Source organism: Mirounga angustirostris, unplaced genomic scaffold (assembly GCF_029215605.1).
Source record: "Mirounga angustirostris isolate CCGP_5_RB_7025 unplaced genomic scaffold, mMirAng1.0.hap1 SCAF_14, whole genome shotgun sequence".
Classification (NCBI taxonomy): domain Eukaryota; kingdom Metazoa; phylum Chordata; class Mammalia; order Carnivora; family Phocidae; genus Mirounga; species Mirounga angustirostris.
In genome coordinates, this window is record NW_026991722.1 from 24,591,890 (window position 1) to 24,609,341 (window position 17,452).

The following is a 17,452-nucleotide window of genomic DNA, read 5'->3' on the forward strand; positions in this document are numbered from 1 at the left end:
GGAAAAAGATGTAGAGATACTGATGTTTGGGTGTCCCTCAATGATACAGCTCCGAACCTTCCGGTGGGAGCCACCACTTGGCAGGCTGTGCCTGTGCACACAGAGCTTCTGTCAGCATTGGCCTCCTTCTGGCAAGTAAATGGAGAACCAGGGATCCTGACAGCTGGAAAAAACTTCCAACTTCTGAGAGATCAAAACGAGAAAAAAGTGGTAGAAGATAGAATATTTATGGAAATCAAAAAAATAATCCATAATCATACCTCTCTAATATAACTCCTTTCCTTTTCCTTTTTTTTGTTTTTAAGATTTTATTTATTTGCCAGAGAGAGCAAGCACAAGCCGGGGGAGTGGCAGGCAGAGGGAGCCCGATGTGGGACTTGATCCCAGGACTCTGGGATCATGACCTGAGCCGAAGGCAGCCGCTTAACTGACTGAGTCACGCAGGCGTCTCATCTACTTTCCTTTTCATTCTCCTCTGGCAGAAGACCCTTTTACGTTTTTGTTTTATTAATTTTTTTTAAAGATTTTTATTTATTTATTGAGAGAGAGAGAGAATGATAGAGAGCATGAGAGGGAGGAGGGTCAGAGGGAGAAGCAGACTTCCTGCTGAGCAGGGAGCCCGATGCGAGACTTGATCCCAGGACCCTGAGATCATGACCTGAGCCAAAGGCAGACACTTAACTGACTGAGCCACCCAGGTGCCCCTGGCTGAAAACCTTTTTGAGACTCTCTGGAAGTACCTTCAAAGTCCATGATGTAGTCATTTAACTAAGTGCAGTAGAGGTAAAACTCCCTCTTTTGAAACTAATTTTGAAATTTTTCAGATGGCCGAAGTGCTTTGGCTCTCAAGGCAGCACGGTTTCGCTGTTCTCTTATTTTTGCTTGAGCTAATCTTTAGGGCCTGGGGCAGGCTGTATGTAGCTCAAGAGGTAAACCTGAAGTTGGTAGATGAGTTGTTTCTGTTTTATTTTTGTCTTAGTATAAAATTTAACAGTTTCATTAGTTCAGTAATGCAAAAAAAAAAAAAAGCAATTGCTGGAAAGGACTCAAGAAAGCATGGATTTATTCTTTTGAAATATTTTGCAAATAAGATTTGTGATCTGTCTTTGCAGAAAAATTAAAGTGCTTCTGGCACCTCCTGAATTGTTCTTGGCCTTACAATAGGTGATACTGTTTTTTGATATTTCTCTCTTTTCTTTCCCTTTCTTTTCTGTTATCAGTGGAACAAAATTGTTAAACTTTATTGACAGGCTTGCTTTCTGATTTCAAACTATATCACAAAGCTATAGTGATTGAAACAGTATGGTATTGGCATTAAAGCAGATATAGATCAATGGAACGGAACAGAATGGAACAGAGAGCCCAAAAATAAACCCATGCATCTGTGGCCAATTAGTTTATGACAAAGGTGCCAAGTATATACAATGGAGAAAAGACAGTCTCTTCAATAAATAGTGATGGGAAAATCGGACAGCCACATGCAAAAGAATGAAACTGGACCCCTGTCTCACACTGTACACAAAAATTAATTCAAAGTGGACTGACGACTTGAATGTAGGACCTGAAACCATAAAATTGCTAGAAGAGAACATAGGTGGTAAGCCCCCTGCTACAGGTCTTGGAGAAGATTTTTTGAATCTGACACCAAAAGCAAAAATAAACGAGTGGGACTACATCAAACTAAAAAGCTTCTGCACAGCAAAAGAAATCAAGAACATGAAAACAGCCTATTGAATGGGAGAAGTTACTTCCAAATCATATATCTGATAAGGGGCTAATATCTAAAATAGATAACTCGGCACTTGGCTGGCTCAGTCAATGGAGCATGCAACTCTTGATCTCAGGGTCATGAGTTCAAGCCCCACATTGGGCATAAAGCTTACTTAACAACAACAACAAAAATCTAAGGATTCAACAGTTTAAACCTCTTTTCTGGTTATTGCGGTGCATGGCACCGTGAGCAGCAAAGTTTCCCACAACCCCCTGTATGAGTTGGTGCGGGAAGTCCTGCATGGGAATGAGTGCAAGTGCCAGAAGTTTTGGGAGATGGTGGAGCTGCAGATCTGCTTGAACAATGACCCTCAGAAGGACAAATGCTTCTCGGCACTGTCAGGCTTAAGTCCACTCCCAGCCCCAAGTTCTCTGTATGTGTTTTGGGGGATCAGCAACACTTGATGAGGCCAGAGCTGTGGACATTCCCCACATGGACATTGGGGCGCCAAAGAAACTCAACAAGAAGAAAAATTAGTCAAGAAGCTGGCCAAGAAGCAGATCCCTCGAATCCTGGCCCAGGCCCAAATAAGACTGGCAAGTTCCCTTCCTTGCTGACCCATAGTGAGAGTATGGTGGCCAGAGTGGATGAAGCGAAGTCCATGATCAGATTCCAGATGGAGAAGGTGCTGTGTCTGGTGGTGACCATTGGCTGCATGAAGATTACAGATGATGAGCTTACATATAACATCCATTCAGCTGTCAGTTTCCTGTTGTCATTGCTCAAGAAGAATTGGCAGAAAGTCCAGGCTTTATATATCAGGAGCACCGTGGGCAAGCCCCAGTGCCTGTACTAAACAGCTTAATAAACCCTAGTGCTACCACAAATACATATACATATATAACTCCTACAACTCAATAGGGAAAAATAATCTGATTACAAATGGGCAGAAGATCTGAATAGACATTTTTCCGAAGAAAACAGCCAAGAGGTACATGAAAAGATGCTCAACATCACTAATTATTAGAGAAATGCAAATCAAAAACACAATGAGATATCACCTCACACCTGTTGCAATGCCTGTTATCAAAAAAGACTAGAAATAGCAAGTGTTGGCAAGGACGTGGAGAAAAGGGAACCCTTGTGCACTGTTGGTGGGATTGTAATGCACTGTTGGTGAGCTGCTATGGAAAACAGTATGGAGGTTCCTTAAAAAAATTAAAAGTAGAACTACCATATGATCCAGCAATTCCATTTCTGGGTATTTGTTTGAAAAAAAAGGAAAACACTAATTTAAAAAAATGTATATAGAGCGCCTGGGTGGCTCAGTCGTTAAGTGTCTGCCTTCGGCTCAGGTCATGATCCCAGGGTCCTGGGATCGAGCCCCGCATCGGGCTCCCTGCTCAGTGGGAAGCCTGCTTCTCCCTCTCCCCTTGCTTGTGTTCCTGCTCTCGCTGTCTGTTTCTGTCAAATAAAGTCTTTAAAAAAACAAAAAATTTAAAAATGTATATTACCCTCGTGTTCATTTCAGCATTATTTATAATACCCAAGATACTGAAATAACCTATGTGTCCACTGATGGATGAGTGGATAAAGATGATGTGGTATACACCACACACACACAGACACACACACACACACAGGAATATTATTCTGCTATAAAAAATGAAATCTTGCCATTTGCAACAATGTGGATGAACCTCGAGGGCATAGGCTAAATGAAATAGGTCAGAGACAAATACCATATGATCTCTCTTATATGTGAAAGCCAAATCCATTATACATACATTGAACTCATATATGCAGAGAACAGGATGAGGGGGGTGGGAGAAGTGGGTAAATTTATTTTTCTTTAGTTTAAATAAATTGAATAAAAAAATAATAAAACTGGAATTTAAGAGGATAATACTTTAAATTGGCCTAGAATCTAAGTATGTATTATACAGTACAATACCCTGTGGCATACATATTCTATACAGTTAGTAGTTGCTTACTAAAATCTATTTCCATGCTTTCTCCAATGTACCATGAAACTGTTTTCTACCCTCTTCTGTTATCAGCAGTTTTTATACTGTGCTCAAATTAGAAATAAAAAAGGCATATTTTTTTTTTTTTAAGATTTTATTTATTTATTTGAGAGAGAATGAGAGACAGAGAGCAGGAGAGGGAGGAGGGTCAGAGGGAGAAGCAGACTCCCTACTGAGCAGGGAGCCCGTTGCGGGACTCGATCCCAGGACTCCAGGATCATGACCTGAGCCGAAGGCAGTTGCTTAACCAACTGAGCCACCCAGGTGCCCAAAAAGGCATATTTTATAATAGAACCTGGAAGACTGTATTATCCTTCGGTATAATTAGAAACATTTCTGTTTGACTACAATAATAGCACAGCCAGAATTATTGCAGATTTTATTGAAATATGTGGGACACAGTTTTATAAATATTGTAATGCATTACAATGTAGATCAGTTTTCATTTTAGAAAAGAGTGAGTCCATCTGCTTTTCCTTAGTTTGATTACTTTATAGACACATATTCAGTTTTGCTCATTAGAAGTTTAAATATGATTTTTAATACCTTAGAATAATTCCAATATTAGTTTCACAATTAAAACTGCCAATTGTGGACTCTCCCATGGTTTTCTGAATATGTTTATAGTAAATACAATCTAGCTTATGTGTCTTCCATCTTTTTTTTTTTTTAATTTTTTTTTTTTTTTTTTTGTGAGAGAGAGAATGAGAGACAGAGAGAGAGCATGAGAGGGAGGAGGGTCAGAGGGAGAAGCAGACTCGATCCTGGGACTCCAGGATCATGACCTGAGCCGAAGGCAGTCACTTAACCAACTGAGCCACCCAGGCGCCCCTATGTGTCTTCCATCTTAAGTCAGTTTTGCTCTGAACTTTTGAGGCACTCGGGGAACCTGTTTTTGGAATATAGCTCTGTTATTTCTTGATTATGTTTTTTTTTTTTCCTCAAAGATTTAATTTATTTATTTGACAGAGAGAGACACAGCAAGAGAGGGAACACAAGCAGGGGAGAGGGAGAGGGAGAAGCAGGCTTTCCGCCGAGCAGGGAGCCCGATGTGGGGCTCGATCCCAGGACCCTGGGATCATGACCTGAGCCGAAGGCAGACGCTTAACCACTGAGCCACCCAGCGTCCCTTGATTATGTTTTAATACTTGTATTTGGCACAGTTGAGCAGCATTTAGAAACTTAACAGCTTGACTTTCTGCATGCAAAGTAAACAACAATGAGCTCTCTGTGTTTTAATATGGCTGCTGCTTTGTTTTCCATCAGTGCTTTTTTCATTATTCTTTTCTCTTCTCTTCCTACTCTGGTGGAAGGTATTTGATTACAACAGTATCTTGGTCTTCTCTGGTTCCCTCCCTAGGGAGTGTGTGGTATGAATGGGTGCTGAACGTGTAGATGACTGGAGTTGTAAGGAACTGTGGATATCATCTGGTCTTTCATTTGCTCCTTCCCCTAGTGTCACTCACAGGGACCAGAGAAGCAGGGTTAGGGCTTTAAAGCGGGAGAACCCCAGATATAGGAGTGAGATTCAGTGACCTTGTTCTGCATTAATACTCATAATAACAGTTTATATATATTCATTGTTAGAGGTTATTTCTAAATTGGGTATTTAAATCAAAGACTTCCAGTATGTGTTGATGAGTGTGCAACATATCACCTTGATGTGTAAACTAATACGGGGTATTTTGTATCTCTCCCCCAGATGGCTCATAGTATTCATTTACCAGGGGTTTGTATTTAGGGTCTTAAGTGAAACATGGGTTGACTGACTGGATTTTTTCCAACTTGGTATAGGAACAGGTCTTTTTTTTTTTTAAGATTTTTATGTATTTATTTGACAGAGAGAGACACAGCGAGAGAGGGAACACAAGCAGGGGGAGAGGGAGAGGGAGAAGCAGGCTTCCCGCCGAGCAGGGAGCCCGATGCCGGGCTTGATCCCAGGACCCTGAGATCATGACCTGAGCTGAAGGCAGCCGCTTAACCGACCATCCCGGGACAGTTCTTTAAAAATAGTTCGTAAGGGTTTCTGTTTTTTTGTTTTTTTCTTTTTATGAATCTGGATTTGGGTTCAAATCCAGTCTCTGCCATTTACTGTAAGTAACCTGACCATTCTGAGCCTTGATTTCTTTAACATGGTGATGATCATACCTACTCCTTAAGAGTTATTGTCAGGATTAATGTGACATAAAGAATGAAATGCTTGGCACAGTGCCTTTCAAAGGGTAGAGTACTCAGTAAATGTTAGCTATGAATATTATCTCAGAAGCTAACATTGAAAATGTGAGCATATTTGGCTGCAGCTATAAGAGGCAATTTAAAACTCTTTAAGAGAGAAAACCTCTGGGTTTAAAACTTCACAGTAAGCATACTGAATCTCTTCAGAGTCCTTTGCTCAAAGATCTTCAGTTTACTTTGTCACTGTCCCGAAGATTTCAAGGACCTTTCAGATTCTCTTTTTTGTGAGAAATGCATGAGTGTTACTCTAATTTTTGGCAGATGAGTTTATATTTACTTGTTTTTATTGGCGCTAAGGAAGATATTTGACTTCAAATGAAAGTTGAGTAATATAAACGTTGCTTGGAAAAGAATGCACTATGAGTGACTTGCTTATTGTCAGACCTGGTAAGCAGTCAAATCTTGTCACTCTTCACTTGATACACAATTATTTACTTCTAGATTATTCCCAGAAATAAGAATATGGTATTCTGTAGGGTTGTTTTTGTTTTAGTAAATAGAAGTTGTCTGAGATTTCAACTGGAAATTCCCTATTCTTGTCTTTTGTTGTTAGGGTTTCAGCCTTGAAATGGTACATTTCACTTGTATGAAATATATTTATCATCATTTTCATTATTAAGTTGATAACAAAGTTGTGAATATATTCCTTATTTGACCTAAGCTGGAATCTTGACAGAAGTCATGGTTTAGACAGCACATGGAACAGAATACAGAATCTTCTTCACTGTGTTAAGATTTGAGGGTGAGATGTGTTTACACCCCTGAGAGAAAAAAACCCAACCATCTGTGGGTCCTTAGCGTTTGTTCCCTCACTTTCCGTAATTAAAAAACTTCTGACTACATGGCTGAACAGGGGTATGCTGTTAAAGTGGCCTGCTGATTTGGTCTGGAATGTTCTTAAGGGAATCAAGGAATGATTTTAAATGTCCTTACTTGGGTCTGGGTCACTGCATTCTGTAGGATGAGCCAAGGAATGACATTTCAGCAAACTTGTCTTAGGTATATATTATATGCCAACAGATCAACTTGGAGTAGGTTATTGACTCACTTGGGTTATGTCGGACCACTTTGGCAATGAGAAGGATTTTAGTTACATCTACTTTTTATTGTGTAGTCTCAGAGACCAATGTTACTTATTTCCAAATTTTATTTTCTTCACTGGTTGAGCTAAGCCAGGAACTTCTAGAGTATGATTTAACATAGTTATTGAACTTGATTCTTGCCATGTTTTCTTTGTAGCCTTGATTGGTGCTTTCAGTGTGATTTAGTATTTTCTTCAAGCTCTATACTCACCTCTCAGAGGGTTACTGTGCCAGTTCTATTTATGGCAAGGCAGGAAGGAATTTCTTCATAATTTCTGAATACCAAGTGATATTGTGGTCTAGAAAAAAGAATTGCTAAACTTTGAAATTCCAAGTGCTTTGATGCTTTGGAAATAACCACTAGATTTGTACTAGACCCTGGGTTTGGTTCGGCAAACATGTTTTGAGTATACGTTATGTGTTAAGCTCTTTGTCAGTCATCATCCTCAAGAAGTACAGAGTCCAGGGGTGCCTGGGTTAAGCATCCAACTCTTGATCTCAACTCAGGTCTTTTTTTTTTTTTTTTAAAGATTTTATTTATTTATTTGAGAGAGAGAGAGAATGAGAGAGAGCACATGAGAGGGGGGAGGGTCAGAGGGAGAAGCAGACTCCCTGCCGAGCAGGGAGCCCAATGCGGGACTCGATCCAGGGACTCCAGGATCATGACCTGAGCCGAAGGCAGTCGCTTAACCAACTGAGCCACCCAGGCGCCCTCAACTCAGGTCTTGATCTCAGGGTCATGAGTTCAAGCCCTGCATTGGGCTCCACGCTGGGCATGGAGCCTACTTTATTTTGTAAATTTTATTTTATTGTGTTATGTGAATCACCACACATTACATCATTAGTTTTTGAGCCTACTTAAAAAAAAAAAAGGATAGAGTCCAATAGGGGCCTGCCCACGTATAGACAGAAATTATGGTATAATGTAACCTATGTATACAATGAAAGACATGTACAAGGCAAGATGCTTTGTAGATGATTATTTTTTTTTTCAGAGTGAGGCAGGAGAGTTGGGTTTTATGGAGAGGAAGACTGAGAATGATTCAGGTAAATAAAGATTGGCTTTTTAAAAAGTCAGGTTTTTATTGTTGGAGGGCATTCTCAGCGGAGGGAGTGTTATTGAGGAGGCATGAAATGGCATGTAGCAGGTAGCTGGATATTGTTGGAATATAAATTGTGAGTAATGGAGGGGAGATCATGGTAGAAGGGAGTACAAGGTCTGTGTCTTCCAGTGTCTTGCATGCTGTACTTTAGCACTTGAGTTTTTTCTGATACCTAGTGTTCAGCTTAAAGCAGTTGAAAAGATGTAAGCCAGGGGAGGGAAGAAGGGAGTTGAGTTAGCTCCCTTAGTTAGCCATCTAGAGTTTGGGTTGGAGAGGAGTAAGATTAGATGTAGGAATACTAGTTAGGAAGGTTGAAAGAAGTTCAGGAGTGAGTTTTGATTTAGTAAGCTGGTTTAACTGAACTGAGATGATGAAATAATGAACAAAAGCATGATGAGGTATGCAGAAAAGAGGAAACATCAGAGAGGTAGACTGCAATCGAGTGGACCCAGAGACTGGTTAAAGAAGCATACGAGAGAGTAGTCTGGGCTTTGGTCCTGGGTTCTTGATGTGGTCACCAAAAGGAAGCAGAAAGAAGCAATAAGTGGATTTCAAGTATTGGGTAAGATGGGTTCAGTTTTGAGCATTTGGAGTTTGAGGTGCTAGTGATGCATCTAGGTGGAGATGGCCAGTAGGCAATTGGATATAAAGATAAGAAGGAGTTCATTGGAGAGGCCAAGAGGAAAACTGTCACTGTAGGAATCACCAGTATATAAATAATGATTGGTGAAGGAGGACATAGGGAGTGGGAAGAGGAGAAAGCCAATGGTGGAACTCTGGGGAATATACGAATAGTTGAAAGATATTCTGAGGAGGCAGATCATGGGAATGAGTAGAAAAGAAGTAGACTGGAAACAAGGTGTTGTAGGAACTGAGGGTAAGAAGAATTTCATGAAGGAGTAGGTGTTAGTGTCCAAAGCCAAAAGTAACATGAGCAATTGGTTGGCTCTGGAAATGAGACGGTCACTTAGAGCAGTTTGGGAGAGAGGAGCATTTCTATGGGAATGCTAATTTGCATCCTACCATTGCCACTTACTCTGTGGCTTGGGAAAGCCATTTTACCTCTGGCTCTTTATTTGTAAAGAGGTGGAAACCCTCTCAGTGGGTTTCAGTCTTTGATCTGTGGAGCCCCACAGGTTCAGAAAAGGTGCTTTGAGGCCCATCAAGGAGACCCAGTGTTTGATCAGATATTTACTGGGGGAAAGAGGTACAGGTAGTCTACTGATTCAAACAGAGCAGCTAGGGCAGCTTGATTTTTTTTGTCTATTTTGTGTATTTCACTTTAGTATAAGATTTCATTTGAAAAAACACGGTATAAAATAAGAGATTTGAAAACTGCTGGTCTACAGGAACCATAAGAGACTTTGACACATTAAAAGTTATATAATTAATAGCTTATGTCCAGAATTCCTATACTAGATGAAGACTGTAGTATGTACTAACTTGCTCGTGGTTTGGATTTTATTAGAGGTCAACATTAGTGTCTGAGTTTATGTGATAATAACTGTTGTTATTCTCATTGGGAATGAAGACTGAACTTCTAAAAAAACTCTATTCTAGCTCATATTTTGTTAAAAAATTTTTGTGTGTCTTACCAGGTTCTGACTCTGAAGATCTTTTGGAAGAATTGCTCTGTTGTTTGATGCAGTTAATCACTGATATTCCGCTCTTGTAAGTTCTGGCCAAACCAGGATTTGCTTTATCTTCTTTGTATATTGAAAATGGCGATTGATCATGTCAAAGAGTTTGTGGGTCCTGGTATTGTATTTTTATGTATGCCTTTTATGTATGCCTCTGTGTCTGTCTGTGGAGTTCTTTATCTTTTGCTTAATAATATTTATACTCTGACTGTGCATTATCAAACAAGAATTTTATGTTATAAGGAGAACCTAATCAAACTCTTTAGGAATATTGAGCAAATGATAGGCACAGAATTAATCTCTGTAGTGATATCTTACAGATGTCTTTTAACAGGTGGAAAGAGAATCTAACCCATATGTGGTAGAGGCAGCTCGTTAGCCACCCAGGATTCTCTTCCTTCTTCCTTACTTCCTGATTTCTGACCTCTTTTGGAGAGGTTGGATTTCCATTTCCAGTTTTTTTTGAAGTTAGGTGCCCTGAGATGTAGGGGGACATCTTCCAATAAAACTTCTGGGTACGAGGACCTGCCTCAGCTAGGAGGCGTATCTTTTTGTTCTTGACAGTCCTCTTTCCTGCTATCTGGAATGTAGTCAACGTACTGGGAGTTGTGTGGCCCTCTTGGCACCATGAGCCCAGAGACCCACAGAAAATTCTGCTTTGATTTCGTTGAGCTGCTGAACCAAAGTCATTACTACCAGTGCCTCCTCGCCACTTCCACCCCAGACTTTTCATGTGAGAAAAATATATCCTTATTTGTTTCCTGGAACTGGATTTCTGTCACTCCAGCTGAACGCAATTCTTATATGCTATAAAATGTTCCTTTTAAAGAAGTTACTCTCAACTTTTGTCTCTCTGGAGCCTTTTCAGACATTTTTGTAATTGCCTCTCCCCACTAATGAAATTTGAATACCCCAGATGCACTGAATGTCTCTTTATGTACTGTGGCCCTTTGGAGGGCCACAGATCATTATACTGTCTATGAAGTTTTTCACCCCTAAAAAATAATTTTCACTCTCTTGGTGGTATCACCCACTGAGAATGCATATTTTAAAGGAATTATTATTTTTTTTTAAGGTTTTTTTTTTTTTTTTAAAGATTTTATTTATTTATTTAACAGAGAGAGACACAGGGAGAGAGGGAACACAAGCAGGGGGAGTGGGAGAGGGAGAAGCAGGCTTCCCGCAGAGAAGGGAGCCTGACGCGGGGCTCAATCCCAGGACCCTGGGATCATGACCCGAGCTGAAGGCAGATGGCTAATGACTGAGCCACCCAGGCACCCCTAAAGATTGTATTTTTAAGTAATCTCTACACCCAGCGTGGGGCTCACATTTAATAATCCCAAGATCAAGAGTCATGTGCTCTCCTGACCGAGCCAGCCAGGCGCCCGTAAAGGAATTATTTTTTGAATAAAGAAGAAGAGTTTAAGATTGATCATGACAGAATCTCCGTGAACACAGGGATATCATTGGACGTGTGCTGCTTGCCTGTGGCCCAAAAAGGAAGGACCGGGTATTCGTGAGAAGACGGCCTCTGGCCTCTGTTGTGCATAAGTGCAGCATCCAGAATTGTAATCTAGATTTAGGAATGAGAACCACCAAACCCTGTGGTAACTTGGTCTGCTGATGTGCAGCCTGGAAGGCAGGGCTGAAGCAATGGAGGAATCACCTGGTGGGGAAGGGCACAGGGGAAAACGTCCCATGTAGGTGGATCTCGTGCGGCAGACACAGTTAACTTGAATTTCTGATGTCCTTTCTCACCTTTCTAACACATCTCCAGTATTGTTTGGGGGACCGGTGTGTGCCCAGCTGAGTTTTCGGGCACCTCGGGAACTAAATGTGGCCCTGTGACATGGTTTGGGCCAATGCTGTGTAAGCAGAAGTCATGAGCTTGCAGAGCATGTACCTCCAGCTTTTTTGCCCGCCGCCCTTCTCTTCCTTCCTGGGATGTGGAGGCAGTGCTGGGACCATCTTGAAACGAAGAGGAGTGCCACATGCAAAGAGGGTCCCAGGAGCATGGGGTAGTAATGATGCTGTGGCGCTATTACACCAGCCCTAGACGACTTATCTTTGGATTTCTTCTTAAGTGGAAAAAACAAACAAACACTTACTTTGGTTAAGCCACTGTGGTCAGGCTTCTGTTACATGTGGTCAAACGTGGGAAGGGGAGCACATAGATGGTCTACTATTTACTTGCCATTGTATGTGCAATGCTTCGTGTGTTCTTGCCTTAATTTTTAAAATAATTCCATCTCTGTTATGTTTATGTCATTACTAAATACCAGCAGTTTAGTATATATCCTCAGTGAGTACATTCTTCCCCCCCTCCTTTGTTAATAAAATGTCTTGGTGAAGTTAAGGGGAATGGAAGTAGTAAATCTCTTCAGCTAGTAAATAAGGCTTGAATACAATGAGTAGACCAGTCACTTAAACACTCTTGAGGAGCAAGCAGCCAGTGTTGTAATATATCAAACATTTCAGTGTTTTAATGTGTTTATACTTTTTAAATGAACGGAAAATGCACAGACCACCAGATGTCTTGTATTATGTACACTCAGCTTTAACCAGCTGCTGAAACAATTTCTTATGATTTAATGTTCTTGGAACTCCATCCTACAAGAAGGTTTGTCTTGGTAACAGTTGCCATGTGAAACCAAATTACTATTTAAATGTTTCACGTACTATAACCGTAGTGCAGTGTTGTGGATCAGCTTCTGACTTAAGGGGGAATATGGACTTGAAAAGCGGGGATGCTCTCCTTCCTGACCTTCATCAGTCTCGCTGTAGACTTGTCATGTTTAACATCGGCATGGCCGTGCTGCATCAGCAGGTGCGTGGCAAGAGGAGTGCGGCGTTCGTGGCCACTGAGGGCAATTCAGAACTCACTTAAACATTTCTCATGAGACTGTGAAATCGTTCTATTAATATTGGAAGCCAGTGATTACCAAGAGCATAGATAGATATTTAGAGATCTATACACTAAGTTTGAAATGATTCTTTGTTATTAAGAGTACAGGGTCAACTGCACTAGTTTAGATAAACTTCCAGAATTTGTAGGAATTCACTTGTAATAATGCTTGACTTTTAAGTAGTTAGTGGATACTGCTTCTCAGACAGGTTGGGTGTTTTGATAAAATATTCATTCTCTGAGATACTAATCTTCAAAGTCTGATTGAAACCTACATCTTCCAGTGTAATACAAAGAACGTGGTTTGGCATGCCAGAGTTGAAAGCGCAACACTTAGAATTTGTGGCATGGATCAGTTCTCACAGTGTTACTGTTGAGGGGCTGAATGAGACCCTGGTGACTCAGCTCAGTGGTGGGGCTTCCGTTGGCCCCCAGCAGCAGAGCTATATTGTTTGATGGGCCCAGTACTTAGGTTTGCTCGTGATGCTGTCTTATTATGAAGTAGAAGTTATTTTGAGAACTTTTAACTTGTCTTTTTACCTGTTTTTGGTGGTGGTTTTGTGAAAGCCGTCACTCTTATCTGTATATGGTGATGCTCTTGTCAACCATAGGTCCTACCACTTTCCCTAGGTCCCTGTGAGGTCTGCTTGGAGTGGGCCATTTTGCTGGCCCCAGGCCAGACATGCAGCCTCCTCCTCTGAGATCCATTTATGTGCTCTTATCAACCTGTGAACTCAACTGTTCAGTTCTCAGCCTGGCCCTCATTTGCAGATTTTTCAGTTATAATTTTATAAGAATGTTTATCTTTTTCTTTTTTTAAAAAAGATTATTTATTTATTTATTTATTTGGAGGAGAGTGAGAGAGAGAGAGAGAACACGAGAGGGAGAGAGAATCTCAAACAGACTCTGCGCTGAGCCTGACGTGGGGCCCGATCTCACGACCCTGAGATCATGACCTGAGCCGAAACCCAAGAGTCGGATGTTCAACCGACTGAGCCACCCAGGTGCCCCAGAACATTTATCTTTTTTTTTTTTTATAAAAGTTATATATTGATAAAGCTGAGACATTCCTAATCGGTTGCTTTTACTGCCTTTTTCTAGGCGTGTCTCTGTGCAGTGTGACTTTGTCTACCTCTCTAGTACAGGGGGTACTGATGTTACCTGCTGACCTCGTCCATCTCCTGCTGCTTCAGCCACACAGGTGTCCATGCTAATTTGGAAGATGCCAACCCACTTCTGTCCCCCTGTCACCAGGGCCTTTGCCCTCGCTGCTTCTTCCACCTTAGATATCTCCCCTCAGATATCTGAATGGCTCCTGTCCTGACTTTGTTGCTTTCTTCTGCTCAGAGGAGGTCTGCTTCTTAGAAACAGCTGCTCTGACCACCGGAACATAGCAGCACCCTTGTCATTCTCTGCATCACGCTTTGTTTTTTGTCTTTACAATTACCACTGCTTTTCAGATTATCTGTTATTTCTCTTGCTTGTGTTTCTCAAATATCATTAGAAGGAAGACTCTGTGAAAACAAGCGCTGTTCTTGTGCCTGCATTTGTTTTGCTCACTATCCTTAGTATTCAGGCTAGCCTGGCATGTGGTAGACTCTCAACAAGCATTTGTTGAATGAGTAAGATAGTAGGGGCACAACCTGTTCAGTGTGCTTAAAGCATTTTGTTTGTTTGCCATCATCTAGTCTGTATGGAAACAAAGTATTGTGCTGAGGCACATTCCATTGCAAATGCAGTGGCTCAAAGCCCTTTGCAGTTGGTATATTGTAATATAAAAACTAGGTGTCTTATAGACAGTAGAAGCAGAAAGGGGCTATAGAAGCAGAAACACTGAGAACTAACATATATCTGAGGAAATATTTCCTCAAATATTTCCAAATAACAGTATTTGAGGAAATGGTAGATTAGTTATAAATGCTGAGTGGTCCGGGGCCATGTGGTTTAGGGACAGTCAGCTTTATAGCTCAGCAGTCCTCACGTTATCCCTTCACAATATAATAATCTCTCTTTTGTTAAGTTCATTCTGAAAAACGTGTATTAGGAATATGCCTTTGTCTCTAGTGTACTAGGCCCTGGACAAAGAAAGGTGTGACTTCTGAAGAGCTTAGAGACGGACAGAAACACAGAAAGATAGCCCAGGAGGAGAAACAGCTCCTAAGTGCTGAAGTCATTTGGAGCTGTAGTGATTAGTAGTGACCTGGTCAGCGGAGAACCAGAGAGGGGCCTGCTCAGGACTTCTTGGGTGTAAATAATGTATCCGAAGAGTCACAAGTGCATTAGTTTGATCAGAGCAGAGGAGTTGTGGGAGATTAGGGATGGACAAGCTGTGTTGTTTGATGGGGCAGGGACTTGAATTTTAGAAGGGCTAACGGTTTATGTTTAGAGTTCTCTGTTTATTAAGATGTAAAAGAATATATTTTTAGAGCTATTTCTCTAAAATCCATTCTGGAAGTATTTGGGGAAGAATGAAACTGATTAAGAATCTTATTTATGGGATTTGCTTTGTCCATAGAGTTTCTGAAATGTAATAAAATGATAGGAAATGGATATTTATTATTTAACCCATAAACTAATGATATTGGCTTCAATGATATACTGTGAAAAATCTGAACATCGAAAACTTCTGTTGCTAACCGTGAGAAGGTGGTTCAAGAATGTGAAAAGCCGCGAACAGTTAATGGAGGAGAGTGAAAGAACTGAAGGGACCTGGGTTGGCAATGAAGGGCTTTAACTGTTGGGAAAATGCCTTTCTATAGCCCTGCATGTTGATACCTAAACACTTCTCCAAATGCAGCCTCAGCAGAGCGGGCGGCTAAAGCAAGTCAGCATTTAAGTTCTAGGTGCTGTAAGGGAAATATCTAGTACAGCTTTCTGGTTGAATCAGTGAGGCATTTAAGTCATTACCAGCACTGAATTAAAGGTGATAGCATTTCCATATGCCAAGATACTATTATATATTAAGTTCACAATAGCTTTTTAGGTTGAAAATTGATTTCTGGTGTGGCAAGGAGGGGGGAATCTCAGTTAAATTTTTTAAAAATATGCAAACCTTTACCGTGTTTATTGAAGTCTGACCAAAATATATACGGTACCACAAATAATGTTGATTTTATAAGTTATGTGCTCAGGTTGTTCATAATTGAGTGATTATTGTTAAGAAGTGTAGAACATATTCTGTAGTAGGGAAAAAAACCTCTGTGGTTCTGAATCCAGAAAATAGGTCTTGAATCCTGGCTCTCCTACTAACCGGGAATGTCACTCCACGCCTTAGGTCTCATTTTACAACTGGGGGCAATAGACCAGGAATCATTACTTGGAAGAGACATTGGAAGACATGTAATTTAGCTGTTCAGTATTTTAGATAAAGAAATTGAAGTCCCTGAGTTTGGAGACCAACTCGTGTAGCTGTTGGAGGGACAGCCAGGCCAGACATCATGTCCTTTAATGCAGTAGAACGGCCGGCGGCTGAGAGGGAGCATCTCATCCTCTGTCTGGTGTTCTCACAGCCTCCTGTGTTGCTTACGATTGTGTTGGGGACCCAAGCAATGCACTTGAAGATGCTTTTGTAAATTGTCAAATGCTTTAGGATTATAAAAATGTATTGTCTTACACATACTAAGTACTCAAAAACATTGAATATGTTTGCTTTCGGAGTTAATTTTCCTATTTTAAACTTCTCAGTAAAAAGGAGGAGCACTAGCTCCCTAACAAGTATAGTAGGCATAGGACACGGGGCTTGGGAGATTCAAAAGAACAAGGCTGAATCATCTGGGAACTGGAGGAAGTTTCTATAGTGCCTGGCTGCTTAGGAGGACTGATGCTAGCCCGGCATTAGGTGTAACAGAAAGATTAGCAGCAGCAAAAGCAGGGTCTGGGGTCCTGGCTGTCATGTTGCCTGTGTTTGCGTATTTCCTTGCAGGTTATGGGCTATTTAGAGCCAGATGAGCATTGGATTTTTTTTTTTAAGATTTTATTTATTTGACACAGAGAGAGAGAGCACAAGCAGGGGGAGCGGCAGGCAGAGGGAGGAGCAGGCTTCCCACAGAGCAGGGAGCCCGATGTGGGGCTCGATCCCAGGGCCCCGGATCATGACCTGAGCCGAAGGTAGACGCTTAACGACTGAGCTGCCCAGGCACCCGAGCATTGGATTTTTAAAACTAGAATTCAGCTTTTCTTGATCCTAGCCCTTTGATTTTATATATGATGTCACTCAAGTGGAGAGAAGGGAAGTGCCTTTCCTAAGGTCAGTTTTCAGGATTCTCAGGTGGCCCTGCAAACACTGACTCTGCCTTCAAAGAATTTTTACTCTTACAAAACCAAGACTGGTACAGAATACATTTGTCACTTTCTTTTGCTGTTATTAATACATGGATGGCAAAGTATGAATGAGGTAAAGTACACTAATAATTGCAAACTTTAATTCTACCAGCAAAGAGTTAATTTTTTTCTTTTTAATTTTTTGTGTCACTTATAGGAGTTAATTCTTTACATAGTAAATTCTTTTCACATATAATCGATATTACATAATGGATATTTACTAGCCATTGATACGGATGCTGCAATTGTATTAAATGGTAATACATGTGTGCAGTTGGTTTTGGAAAAAAATCAAACACCAAGGGCTTATGATGAGAACAAATGTTCTTTGTCCTATCCCTTTTATCTCTTTCCTCCCCAAAAACAATCATTTTTGATTCTTAGCTGTTAGGGTGGTTTAGATAAATCTTTACCCTTATCATACCTTTG

The 17,452-nt window shown here is 40.8% G+C and overlaps 1 protein-coding gene across 7 annotated transcripts in view; it reads left to right on the top strand.

The window, feature by feature from the left end:
• The window catches only part of DYM (dymeclin), a 353,838-nt gene that overhangs the window by 65,252 nt on the left and 271,134 nt on the right, over positions 1-17,452 (top strand). For all 7 annotated transcript variants that reach the window (XM_045886744.3, XM_064577626.1, XM_064577625.1 and 4 more), the window contains one exon: positions 9,757-9,829. In XM_045886744.3, coding sequence (XP_045742700.1) covers positions 9,757-9,829 — 73 coding nt within the window. The remainder of the gene's footprint in view (positions 1-9,756; positions 9,830-17,452) is intronic.